Source organism: Electrona antarctica (assembly GCF_951216825.1).
Source record: "Electrona antarctica genome assembly, chromosome: 20".
NCBI lineage: Eukaryota > Metazoa > Chordata > Actinopteri > Myctophiformes > Myctophidae > Electrona > Electrona antarctica.
Window position 1 is genome coordinate 34,527,818 of NC_136801.1, and position 14,281 is coordinate 34,542,098.

The window sequence follows — 14,281 nt, forward strand, 5'->3', positions numbered from 1 at the left end:
GCCCACATTACTCTGTATTGGACCGCAGAGTAGACCCCCACCTGATACAAGCTGTGTGTGTGGTGTTAAATGTTTCAAATTATATTCCACGTTTTTCAAATTTGGAAAAAAATTGCAGATCTACAAGCTTGTAGGTCTGCTATTTTTGAAAAATCGTGAAAAAAAAAAATCTTATTTTATTTATTTATTTTTTAAAATAATTTGGCGACCCCCCGAGGGGTCGCGACCCACGGGTTGAGAACCCCTGGTATATAGGGTTAAATTGGTTGGACTGATTTAGCTGGAGAACCCTTCAAGGAACCCCGGGGTGTCCTCAGACCTCACTTTGAGAACCACCGTCCTAGATGAGTGTACATTCAAAACAAGGAGAGGCGAGTGAACCTAAGTTGGTCTTTCCTATTGCTGATTCAGCTGGAAAGGGAGTACAAGGGAGTGGAATGACTCGGGAGGCAGTGAGTCAGTTGTGATTATGAGTCATTGGCTTTCCATATATCAAAATAATTAGACTATGTTTGTGTGTCGGGGGGGGGGGGGGGGGGGGGGGGGGGGGGGGGGGCGGTGGCAGCTTTATGTCACGTGAATACTTGTGCTTCCGAGTGTAGCGCAACCATTTTCTCGTCAGTTGACTAAAGTGTTTTCAATTAAGGGCTAGAATCCTTATGCTTTCTATTACCAATGATGGGTTGATTCACATTCAATCCACTCAAAATGTAAAGTGAAAGTTGGGTTCGTAACTTAAAGATGAAGCATTCATTCAGTTATTTAATTCAAGCTGGCATGATGACTTTCATTAAAAAGAAAGTGTATATATATATATATATATATTTAACTGCGATTTTTAAAGAAAGTTCACTGGTTTAATTGAAACCCTCCCTGTCACTCTAATTGCTCCGTTCACACTGAGCACGATGAACAATAACTCTGAATGTGATGATTTAACAATTCTTACAACTGAAGTGAATGGCAGAATTCACACTAACTAAAACGACAACGATACTCTTATAACGATATTGTTTGGATCGCTTTCAAGTTTCAACGTGACTCTATGAACGATAGAGCCATTGACTGCCATCAAACCCCCTCGGAAGGTTTCGTTATTAATGGAGATGAGATGATTATGAATGTAACGCCGGTTTGTAGGCTAGCTGCTATTACCTCAGGTGACAGGTAGGCTACAACTAGCCGCCTTCTAATTCATAATCAGAGTCAGATTATCCATATAGCAGTTGTTTTCAACCCTTGTTTTCATATCAAGGCCCATTGTTTGTTGGGAATTTGTGCCACGGACCACCATTTGATGAGATTTAGCCTCAGACACAAAACTTAGAATATGTTGTTGTTGTTGGACAAGATTTTGTCCACAATTCCATGCTGTATTGATGTGGTACCATAGAGATAACAGGCAAGCATTGAATTGTGTAGACGTCTTGTAAATTAAGTAATGCAGATGTTTAACAATAATTTGACACTTGAGAGCGTAAAATGAAACCAAATGGACCCCATGTTACGCTCTCAAGAGTTAAAGATCATTTTTAATCATTAACTCTTAATCATTTAGCTGGGGACCACAGTGGAACCCCCCCAAGGACCACTGGTGGTCCACGGACCACTGGTTGAAAACCACTGCATTTAGGGATGTAGCTGCTCTTCATGCTGTCAGTCATGGTTGTTGCAACAGCGCATGTTCGGTGCCACTGTTTACAGAGCGTATCGTTCATTAGTGTGGACGCCAGCAAAACTATCGTTATAGTTACCGTGGTTGGTGTGATTGTCACACGAGAGATACTCGGGAGTAGAGCCGCTGTTTCTTCGCCTGGAAAGGAAGGGGAGCCAGCTTAGGTGGTTAGGATGCCTCTCGGGCGTCTCCCTAGGGAGGTCCTCGATGCACGTCCCACTGGGAGGAGACCCCGGGGCACACCAAGGCACAGTTGGAGGAATAGCATTGACTCATTGGCCTTGGAACGCCTCTGGGAATCCCCCAGGAGGAAGTTACTACTGTTGCTGGGAAGTCTGGAGCTCTCTGGTGGAGCTGTTGCCCCGCGACCTTACTACGCATAAGCGGTTGAAGATGGATGGTGCGAATCTTGGCCCTTTTAGTTCAGATGAAGTGAGTGGATTTGCTGCTCATATACAGGGAGCATATGTTTGGTCCGTTGAGGCCAGTGAGATGCATTTGTGCCAAAAAAAAAGAAGTGAGAAAGGTGTTTTATACTGATGTAGTCCTCCTTTTGTTAGGGACGTGCCGTGTGCTCTGAGATGAACAAACAAACTGCTGCTTTGGACGCTGCGGTGTCCTCTTTAGACAAATCTAGACCCGACCCCCTTACCTTCTACAATTTGATTTTACGCTTGGACCTAGCAGCCAATCTTTTCATAATTGGGATTTCCCTAGTGTTCAAGTTGAGTACATTTCTGCTTTAGCGTACACTCGGATATTTCTTTGTCATCCACAGCTTTACAGTTTGCTCTAGTCTAGATTGTCTTTGGTCTTTATTTATTCCGTTATTCTAGAATGATCCATGATCGCCTTAACATTGTTTGGACCCTGAAGTTGATTGTGATTTTTTTGTTTTGTTTTTTAATATATTTATCGTAGCAACCGTACTTCTTTCCTCTCTTTTCTTAATAACACAGTATTAGCACATGTTATTTGTCTCCTTCACAAATGGGAGAAATGTGAATTTGATAGTATATCATTGCCTGGTATTTCTCTAGTGATATGCGTCTCCTTTTTTAATGCATATTTATTATTGTTGCAAATTATTCCCTGAACTAGGCAGTTCTTGTTTTCCTGCCATTGTGATATTGTTTTTTCTAGAATAGGTTGAGGTATCCCTCTGGTCTTGTTGACCCATTTTGGGCGGGAACCCCTTTTGGTGTTTCAAGCATTCTGTTATACTTTAGCTATTTTTGAAAAATCGTAAAAAATGCGGCACAAATCTTTGAATATTCTTTCAGAGCGAACGTTTTTTTTTTTTTTTCAACGTCAAGCCTAAATGGGTTAAAGTGTGATGGTGAACTTAGCTGAAATTATTCAATATCGGGCCTGGTGGTGGTGACACTAAAAACCCCCAAATCTTGTTTCCGGACCATGTGGTTCTTTCTGATCAGGTGTTAAGAGCAGCAGGCTGCTATGCACAATTTAGAAGTCGGTGTCTTTCTTTCTTTCCATTGCTTTTGTTACTCGTGGGCTAATTTTCTAGGGGGTAGTTTTGGGGAAGTGTGCAGGGTCTCAATGTTTGCTTGATCTGTTGACCTTATTGTCCATTTATATATATATATATATATATATATGGGGCAATTTTTTTTATACCTGCCATATGCAATGGAGCCAATCTCGATATTAAGAACTAATAACCTAACTTCTGAAGCGCAATACCTGCTCCTTTTAATGTCAAAACATTTTCTTTATTTTTTTTTTACTAATTCAGTGATTATATAAAATTATCAGATGTCCTGACGGTATCAGGACATCTGAACAGAACTTCAGAAGTTAGGTTATGATCTCAAACATGACCTTCTGGATTGTGATCGTTCTGGAGGAGACAATTAGCCTTCTTTCTCACGATCAAAGCATTAGATTTACAATTAAAAAAGGGTTGTTTAATTCTCTTAGAGTGTTTCCCCCCCCACACATTTTACTCCCTGGCCTTGAACTTTTCCGTTCACTTCCACCCTCTCCTACCCTGTAACATATCATTGGTTTTATTTTATTTTCAGTTTACACCAAGTGGCAGCCTTTAACGGCCAAGCTACACCAGGCTTTTCTCGCGCGTTTACCCTAAACGCGCGGCCCGCGCGTGCGTTTTTTAAAATAGGACTGGACCTAAATTCAATGCACGCGTTTAGGGTAAACGCGCGCGTTTTGTGCGCGAAAAGCCTGGTGTAGCTTGGCCGTAAGCCTGCTTTATACTTTGTCTGTATGATGGTGTCGCATGCCGGAAATAGCAGATCTAACGGCTCACAACGTGTTGCACATGCGGCATCCTGTGAGCTTGTAGATATGCTATTTTTGGCGCAACACTGTCGTATGGCGGAGCATAAAATGCGCAATGGATTCCACTTTTTTTTCTCTCTAATATGAATCTTGAGTGCTTTCTGTTGTAGATGAGTGTGTTGACCCTTATATAACTTATGCCTGTTCATATACGGTGTATTTAATATGATATGGTGTGCCTTTAAGCTCTATATATGTTATGATTTGTGTGATGCATTTTTGGCACATGCTAGTTCATTCACTCTCAGAAATCACGACGTTTTCTGAAGAAAAAAAAATCCTGTCAAAATGCAATAGCAAATTGAGCAATTAACAATCACATATGTTCTAAAAATGTTTGTGTGTTTTTATGTAAGTGGAATTGCATTTAATTGACAATAAATCCGTTTTTAAAAGAAGGAACCTTTTGTCCTTGTTTCTTTTTGACTGAGAAGTTACTTTTTTGTTCCCCCCACGCCATGGTTAATTGGAAATAATGCCTAAATTTGACCACATGAAATGTAAAAAAAATAACAAACAGCAAAAAGGAAACAAAGACAGGTTTCTGAGTGAAAGAACTAGCAATCTGTAATATATTGTATTCAAGCTGGTGTAAGTGATAGTTTTTGTTAAAACACGGGGTTGGCGAAAGGGCCTTTCTGTGTGGAGTTTGCATGTTCTCCCCGTGTCCCCTAGGGTAGGTACCCTCACAAAAAACATGCAGTAATCCTGGTCTCTAAACTGCCTCCCCCTGACCAGCCGGGGCACCTGATGGAGGGGAAAGGAACTGGTTGGAATAACGTGTTCCTTCCACGCGCTACGTCCAACCAGGGAAACTCCCCCCTGTCAGGTGTAAAGGAGCAACTTGGACACTCAGGCATGAAGGAAGCATGAGTTCAAGTCCGTTGCTCTCCCCATGTCCCCCATATGGGGACAAGGTTGGCGGAGGGTGTGTAGAGCCCAGGATCACAATAGATAATTGACACAGGGGTGAAAAATGGGTTACAAAATCGTGGGATAAAAATTATTAAAGACAAAACATGTTTTTTTTTGTTAACCCATTTAGGACTGGAACGCATCTGTGTCACCTTAGCTTTTAACCATTATTTTAAACTTAAGCTGTTCAAATACATGCAAATCATAAAGTGCTCAAAGACCAGCACACCGTCTGTGCTTGCAATATGAACACTTTTATTAGGCAATGTTACAGTCAAAGACCTTCTTGAGGCATCTCAACGTCTTTGACTGAAACATTGCCTAATAAAAGTGTTCATATTGGCGGTGTGCGGGTCTTTGTGCACTTTATGTGCATTTCTTTGAATACTTGTGAGCCCTGCCTAGTGCCTACGCACCCGTCTCCGAGCCTAATAGGTGCTTAACCAATTTAGGCCTAAGGTCGATTCTAAAAACGCCTCTAAATCCTGACCTAAGTTTTCTGAAAAACGTCAAATATGTATATAGCAGCATCAAAAATGTAACATTTTTGAATACTGTACATACTGTACCCCAAAATGGGTTCCCGGCCTGAGGGGGTAAAACACCAAAAGGGGTTCCCGCCCAGAATGGGTTAAGACTTCGTTGCCTAAACTTTAGCTGTTGGAAAAACAGAAAACATATTTTCAGATGGTGGTTGGTGGCCAAATACATATAATTTCCGGGGTCCTCCACATGAGACGAGAACCACTGACATAGAAAGATAGGTTTTTCTGAAAACTCAGGATTTTTAAGACATTTGTAGAATCTGGTCTCAGTCCTAAATGGGTTGAAACAAAGATTTTTTTTGTTAAATCTGTATAATCTAATGGTAATCATTGCTAGAGTCTGTTCAGTCTCCAGCTCATCACCAATTTCATCCAATCTGGAAAGAGTACCCATTTATCATCAATTTTATAATGTTATACACACATTCTACTCAAGCAATTATGCTCTTTGCAATACTACTTTGCAAGTATTTTATTTGTATTTTTTGAAGAAAAAAATATTCCAAATTTTTATTTTAAGATTTCCAGATACTAAAAATAGATGTACAGATTTGTTTCCAGAAATGTTCAAACATTGTCTAAAATTGTGGAAATCTACAAGCTCACAACACACCGCAATGTGATGCATTGTGAGCTTGTAGCTTTGGGCTTAAAAGTGATCCATTCATTCATAATTAATTGTGGTAATATGTTGGGTTCTGCTGTGATGTCATGCTAATGACCAGCTCGATAGCTCTTGTGCACACGCACGCACGCGCGCACACACACCGTATAACTGCAGCCAGCCAGCGGTGTTGTTGAGCAGCCTGCACCGCTCAGTTCACGCAGGTGTGATTTTTAATTAAGCATTATTAAATATGTCCGACAGTCATTTATTTGTACACACACACACACACACACAGAGAACTCATAATCACTCTTGTTTGTTGCTCACAACAAAAAAACATTTACTAGGAACTTGTGGTTGAATCCCCCATTATCTCAATATCCCATGACGTTTTCGGATTGATCAAAATAAGGGAAGGAACATACAGAATTGTGTGCATTTAACCACATGAACCCTAGCATCCCTATACTGTGGGCGAGCGTTCATTTATTGAAAATAGCCGCCATACAAGCTCACAATGCGTTGCAACACAAAGTGTTGTGAGCTTGTAGATCACCTTTTCTTTTAGGATTGAAGAGTGGATTTATGTAGAAGGGGAGGAGGGAACCTAGTGTAGACCCCTGGGGCACTCGAAGAGGTTAAAATAAATCCACCCAGTGCTGTCTTGTGATGGTGAACCCTTATCACCCCTAACCTGAGCCCAGAGATCCCCTCGCTCTCTCTCACACACACACACACAGTACTGGAGGGTCAGAGTAAAGTATTTTCATATGTCTCTCTCTGCCTCAGGGAGCCAGGCGCCCTTGGTGGCAGGGTTCGGAAACCCCTTTGCCTCGGGAGTGGGCACTAGCTTGGGCTCTTCGGGCCTCGGAGGTACACCCTCTGTTTATTCTAATCAAATGTCTTTTACTTTTTTTTGGCTTCCTGACGGCATTTCTTCCCTGCCCATTCTAGTTATTTTCTTAATCTTCAGTCTCACTGCTCCTCTGGTCTTTTGCTAGTGTAAGCAGCAGCGATTGTGTGTGTGAGATTGTTTTTCTTTTAACCCATTTTGGGCGGGAACCCCTTTTGGTGTTTTAAACATTATGTTATAATTTAGCTATTGAAAAATAGCAGATCTACAAGCAATGAACAATGAACTTGTAGGTCTGCTATTTTTGAAAAATCGTTAAAATGTGCCTCAAATCTTTCAGAAAATTGTCATGAGTCGTGCAGGCCAAGATTCGCATATTTTCTCTACATTTTTTTGTCTTTGAGATGTTCACACCACAAGTACTAATTACCAATCAATTGGAGGAAGGCAAGTGAAGTCATTTAAAGTGGGGATTAGTGCAACCAGGAGAGATTAGGAGGTCGGGGTTAGATCCCCGGCTGCGTCATACCTAAGACTCTAAAAATGGGACCCAATGCCTTTTCTTGCTTTGCACTCTGCATCAATGGTTGGATTTGGGGGGTAAGTCCCTGCGACATACTAACTAGTGTCATGTCCAGGGGGTGTACTTGTACATCATGTCCAGGGGGTGTACTTGTACATCATGTCCAGGGGTGTACTTGTACATCATGTCCAGGGGGTGTACTTGTACATCATGTCCAGGGTGTGTACTTGTACATAGAGCTGGCTCATGCTACAGAAACGGGAGATGTGGCTGCTAGCGGTCCCGAACGCAAAGTAAGATGCAGAGAGAGTGCTTGCTGTCCTTCACGCTGACAAGATCCTGACTAGCGCTGTTGCAATCTACTCTTTACCGTTTTCCTGTTGCTTTGTGCAATCACAACTTCACTTATAGCCTTGTATAATAGCTCTTTAGTGTGTGTGTGTGTGTGTGTGTGTGTGTGTGTGTCTGTCTGTGTGTATCTTGTGCATGTCCAGTCTCAACATGTCGGAGACACTGCTTGCTGCTTCCTTCTCTTGGTGTGTGTGTGTGTGTGTGTGTTGCCTGGATGCTAAATTTGCGGTCTCTTGCTACCGTCTAGGTTTTGGAGCTGCTCCAGGTTTCGGTGGAGTGGGGACGGGTGGTTCCACTTTTGGATTCTCTTCTGCCAGTAAGCCTGTTGGAGGCAGTCTCAGTGCAGGTACACACACATGCTTTAAACACACTTTCGAAAACGTGATTTAAAAGTGTAGAGCAGGTGTGCTTCTTGTGGTTGCCTCTTAGGCAGTGGGTGCTCAGCTACAGGCAATTCTTAGTGGAATGCATCTGAGCTAAAGTAAACCTTTTATAACTTGTTGTTTAGTTTGTTATGAGGATTAAAAATGAAATGAAAAATACGTTTTTCACACTTTTAGACCATATCCGTGGTCATCATATGACCATATTATGGTCATACCTAACAATGGATGCCAAAAGAATGGGAAAATTCTAATTTTTGTGTGTTTTTATATCAAATGGCCCACATCGATAAAAGCCAATAAAAATGAAGCTCACCCGTTTAATTCCCCATATGTGCGCATCCGTGCAGCACATCTGCTATTGATTACAGAAATCCTCCGTTTTTATTCCCATTCAAGATGACATCCAGACAGTCTATTACTCGGTTTCAACTTAATCATCACGCTAAAATATGTATCTGAAAACATTATAGGGTAGAAATAAGACACATAACAGTAAACTGGTACAGCTGGCCGTCTATTTGATTTGTAAACAAACACACAGCATGCTGCTGCGTATAGCATAGCAACCGTCCCTAGCTACCGTCCCATCGCCTGAAGGGATGCGACGCTCTGATTGGTTCAGAAACTTCAGACCGGTGTTTCAACTTGAACCGTTTGAAACTTCAAAATAAAATGTCCACCATTTCCGTTGCACTGCACCTTTAAAACTACGGTAACCATGGCCTGTATTTTAAAAATTACTATTACTGATAGTAATTTTGTGTTATTAATAACCACTTAAAACCCTATATACCTGTACTTCTTGACTGGCATCCCCCAGGGGTCTATACTTGGCCCTGTCCTGTTTTTCCCTCTACAGTGTCTACACCAATTGTCTTTGCCTGAAATAGCTGATCTACTTATTGCTTAGTATTTCATATTGCTTATCTTGAGCTGCATGTCATGTCATGCGGTTAATGCCGTTTTGGTCCTCTTCTTTTCTCCACCGCCCCTTTCCCCCTCCCTGCCATCCATCCCTCCCTCTCCAGGTTTCGGAAGCACCAACATGTCAGGCTTTAACTTTACCAACAATCCCGGCATCAACGCCGCGGTAGGCCTCACGTTCGGGGTGTCCAACCCCCCAGCGACGGGCTTCGGCACCGGCGGACCCCTGCTGCAGCTCAAGAAACCCCCTGTGGGCAACAAGAGGGGCAAGAGATAGAAGACCCCCATGGATGGATGGGGAGCCCTCTGCTCTAATGGGCTCGGTGCAGAACTGTAATCCCAGGTGTCTACAAGGTAGCATACCTCATTTTCCCCATAGCAAAACACAATTTGCATGCGTTTCCCTGTTCAAAACCTTAAAGGACCATTTCACCACTTTTCAACTTCTCTTCCTATAATTGGTCTTCACTAATGTTCATGATAAAATACCACAATTGTTTTCTACTCAGTCTGTGTCTCATAGGAGGGCTGTGGGTGGTTCAGAAACCCGTCAACCAGTGACATCATCAATGGGGAATCCATGCTAATAGAAACTGCAGGCTTTCTTTTCCTGAAAAGTTGCAATGCGATAATGAAAGCCATCGGTTTCACGATAATACAAATCTAAATATATTTTAAAACAAATCTTGTTTAAAAAAAAAGATCTGCCTAATGATGTCACTGGTGGACAGGTGTCCGAACTGCCCAAAGCCCTCCTATGAGACAGACTGAGTAGGAAAAATGTGTGTTTTATCATGAACATTAGTGAGGACCAATTATATGAACATAGGTTGAAAAGTGGTGACGTGGTCCTTTAACAGGTCTGTAACTGAGAATTTAGCAAAATTGAAGTTTAAGTTAAAAAGGTTTGAGAAACACTGGCGTACCGTATGCCACCTTCTGGAAACCTGGGACTACTGATATGCACAGAGCCAGGCGGCTCTGGGTTTCTCTCTGGAATCGTGAACTTGGTCTCACCCAAAGCATATACTGGCCCTAAAATCATCTCCAATCATCAGCCAACAAAAAGAACAAAGAGGATCTTATATAAGACGGGGGTGTAATGGCGACGTTTTGAGACGACGCTCATCGGTAGTTCAAGGGATTTGACTTGGCTTTGTTCAGTCCAGTCCACCATGTTATCCCTATTGATTACCCACCCAGTTTTCAGTGACTACTACAAATCGCTCATGTATAATCACTTTATCTGTTGCTACATTTCACTGTTTATATTATCCAGTTAGCGCCTGGACAAAGAATGAACACATTTATTTGATGTCTTGGTTCTGAATACGCTTTCAAAATGAAAGTATAAGACAGTGGTTCTTGACTGGCAGAGGAATTTTGGAGCTTTAGGCTCCTTGAACTTTCTTTAAGTATACCTGAATTGTTGGATTTCATACGTGGGGGGATATTTTGGATGTAGTGTAGCAGTGGAGACGAGCAGAGTGGTAAGGGGCCTGTAGAGGTAAACCAGTGGTTCTAAAACTTCTTAAAGACCACCATTTTAAGGTCCATAAGGTTCCATGTGTACGCTCTTACAAACATTTAAGGAGTCAATTTGGAACCCCCTCAAGGAACGCTGAGGGTCCCTGGCCTGAACACCACTTTGAGAACCACTGAAGTAAATGATTATCTTGAAATGTATCCCACTTAACTTGCGTTGCCTCAGCGTATCGGTGTCTGCATCACCTCAGTGTATTGGTGTCTGCATCACCTCAACGTATTGGTGTCTGCATCACCTTCACCTCAGCGTATCGGGTGTCTGCATCACCTCAACGTATCGGTGTCTGCATCACCTCAACGTATCGGTGTCTGCATCACCTCAACGTATCGGTGTCTGCATCACCTCAGCGTATTGGTGTCTGCATCACCTCAACGTATCGGTGTCTGCATCACCTCAGCGTATTGGTGTCTGCATCACCTCAGCGTATTGGTGTCTGCATCACCTCAGCGTATTGGTGTCTGCATCACCTCAACGTATCGGTGTCTGCATCACCTCAACATATCGGTGTCTGCATCACCTCATCGTATTGGTGTCTGCATCACCTCAGCGTATTGGTGTCTGCATCACCTCAGCGTATTGGTGTCTGCATCACCTCAGCGTATTGGTGTCTGCATCACCTCAACGTATCGGTGTCTGCATCACCTCAACGTATTGGTGTCTGCATCACCTCAACGTATTGGTGTCTGCATCACCTCAACGTATTGGTGTCTGCATCACCTCAGCGTATCGGTGTCTGCATCACCTCAGCGTATTGGTGTCTGCATCACCTCAACGTATTGGTGTCTGCATCACCTCAACGTATCGGTGTCTGCATCACCTCAACGTATTGGTGTCTGCATCACCTCAGCGTATTGGTGTCTGCATCACCTCAACGTATCGGTGTCTGCATCACCTCAGCGTATTGGTCATCACAAAGGTGTCGCATCCTTTTTTGGGGATTGCCGACCAGACAACATACTTGGATCAGTTATAAAGTGAAAGCTGCTTTTTATTTGGTTAAAGATTTTGGTTTAAGCTTTGTGATAGTAATTATTGCTATAGCGTATTTGTTCCGTATCTCTCCAGCTCTTTAATAAAAGGCCCCTGTTACTGAACTAACACCATAGCAATGATTACTATCAGACTATAGAGCTATTTAACACTATTTTGAAAGTTGTAACTGTCCCGTTGCATCAGTCAAGATCAATCGATCTCAAAATACGAATTGTGTGATGGTGGTTTGAAGATGTTTTGCCCAGGAATGGGACAAAATCTACATGAGGTGCGTAATTGATTCTAGATTTTCTTTTCTTTTTTTCTATATGGCCAGGAGAGAGTATGCAGGGCAAGTTTTTTTGGGTGCGGCACAATTTTATTTTTATATCAAGTTTAGAAACATGCTGTATTTGGGAAGGGTAAAGGGACGAGCACATTTGGGGATATTGTCCATTACCATATCCATTATCCACGTAACCTGTGTTGTTGTTGGGGATTTCTTTCATAGCAGCCGTCCAACCTCATCAAATGCTTTTTTTGTTTTATTTCCTTCTTTGGTAGAGGTTTTGGTTATGTATTTGGCGTGTTATGTAACTAGTCCAGTTGGTGAGATGATTATGTTGAACTGTTGCAAAGTTGATTAGAAATTAATACAAATATTTCATCTCATTGACTTCATTGTAAGATGTTATGTAACAGCTGATTTTACTATTTGAAGATGCGGATCTGTGGATACAGTCCGGGTCTTCTTTCCTTCCTTCTTGATCTTTTTTTTTAAAATAATGTACTCGGTTTTGTGATGTTATATATTGTCAGCATATAGGCTTTGTTTGTGTTCGTTTATGTGCTAAAAGAGTGACTTTCAATCGTACAAAGGAAGTACACAAGGCTATTTTTGGATGGGTTTTTGGATTACCAGTATTCATTTCAACTCGCCAATTGGACTTAATTGTTACATCATGCCACGGTAACTGTACAACCCAAGCCTCTACCGAAATGTCCAACGTTAAGCATTTTCTGTTCTCCTATGAATAATTAAGTGTACACGTGCGAAATATGAACATTTGTCAGTGTGTCCTACATGGCTACCATTACATGGCGATATCTCTGTATGTACCCAGCATTGTGTGCTAGGACAGATTTTTGCACTTGCCTGTGTGTGTGTGTGTGTGTGTGTGTGTGTGTGTGTGTGTGTGTGTGTGTGTGTGTGTGTGTGTGTGTGTGTGTGTGTGTGTGTGTGTGTGTGTGTGTGTGTGTGTGTGTGTGTGTGTGTGTGTGTGTGTGTGTGTGTGGTGAGTAAATTAGTGAGAATTTAGAGAAATGCTAACTCATGATGTGCAAAAAGGGGTGGGGGGGGGGGGAAATAAGTTCTTGTATGCTTTTGCAATTGTTATTGTACACACCGTCATTTTCTTTTTCTGTTACCAATACTGGTAGTTGTATTTTTATTTTCTATTAATCTGTAAACCTGTATTTTCAAAGAACTGTTTAATAATAAAATCCTTAAGATGCCTGTGCGTGTTAACTGTGTGTGTGTGTGTGTGTGTGTAGCTGGGTGCTGTCTTAATTCAGGAAACCTGTGTCTTGAATGTCTTGTCCAGGAGGGCGTAACTGGAACAGTGTCTGACCTAATCTCACGTGGCCAGACTTTTGACTGTGTCTGACCAAACATTCTTTGACTTGTCGCGTGTGCCATATCATACATGACCCGCTTTTACTAAATGAGTAGCTTAATGCAGGGGTTCTCAACCCGTGGGTCGCGACCCCTCGGGGGGTCGCCAAATTATTTTAGGGGGTCCCCAAATTATTTAAAAAAAAGATTATTATTATTATTTTTTTATCACGATTTTTCAAAAATAGCAGACCTACAAGCTCGTAGCGCGCCACTCAGTGGCGCGCTATGAGCTTGTAGATCTGCTATTTTTCAATAGCTAAATTATAACATAATGCTTAAAACACCAAAAGGGGTTCCCGCCCAAAATGGGTTAAGGTTATTGTAGCAGTCAATTTATATTGGGGGTCGGGAGGGGGCGGGGCGGGGGTCCCGAGACATTGCCAAAGCATTTCCGGGGGTCCCCGGCCAAAAACGTTGAGAACCCCTGGCTTAATGAGTAGTATTAAAATGTTATTGTCTTTTTGTTTTACATAACAAATGTTATGTCCTATGTATTTGTATTTAGTTTATAAAGTTAACATAATTTGAAAGGCATTTGAAAATAAATAATGTTACCTCAGGATTCCAATTGAAAAATTGCAAAAACGTATTCAGGATTTCAATTCAAATTTTAGCAAAAATAGCTGATCTATATTAAGCGCAAAACGCATCGCACTGCGACACGTTTTGAGCTTGTAGACCGGCTATTTTTGCTACGACAGTAATATGCAATGTGGCCCTCTGGAGTGAGTGTGGAAGTATAGTGGCCCCCTGGAGTGAGTGTGGAAATATAGTGGCCCCCTGGAGTGAGTGTGGAAATATAGTGGCCCTCTGGAGTGAGTGTGGAAGTATAGTGGCCCCCTGGAGTGAGTGTGGAAGTATAGTGGCCCCCTGGAGTGAGTGTGGAAATATAGTGGCCCCCTGGAGTGAGTGTGGAAATATAGTGGCCCTCTGGAGTGAGTGTGGAAATATAGTGGCCCTCTGGAGTGAGTGTGGAAATATATT

The 14,281-nt window shown here is 42.1% G+C and overlaps 2 protein-coding genes across 4 annotated transcripts in view; both read left to right on the forward strand.

The window, feature by feature from the left end:
• nup58 (nucleoporin 58) overlaps window positions 1-10,867 on the forward strand; it is a 30,271-nt gene extending 19,404 nt beyond the window's left edge. The window contains exons 12-13 of one of the 3 annotated variants that reach the window (XM_079489415.1): window positions 8,039-8,137; window positions 9,206-10,867. In XM_079489415.1, coding sequence (XP_079345541.1) covers window positions 8,039-8,137; window positions 9,206-9,378 — 272 coding nt within the window. In that variant the 3' untranslated portion in view covers window positions 9,379-10,867. The remainder of the gene's footprint in view (window positions 1-8,038; window positions 8,138-9,205) is intronic. The other 2 variants (XM_079489414.1, XM_079489416.1) reach the window with 2 other exon arrangements.
• mtmr6 (myotubularin related protein 6) overlaps window positions 1-14,281 on the forward strand; it is a 122,224-nt gene that overhangs the window by 46,040 nt on the left and 61,903 nt on the right. The gene's annotated exons all lie outside the window — the stretch shown is intronic.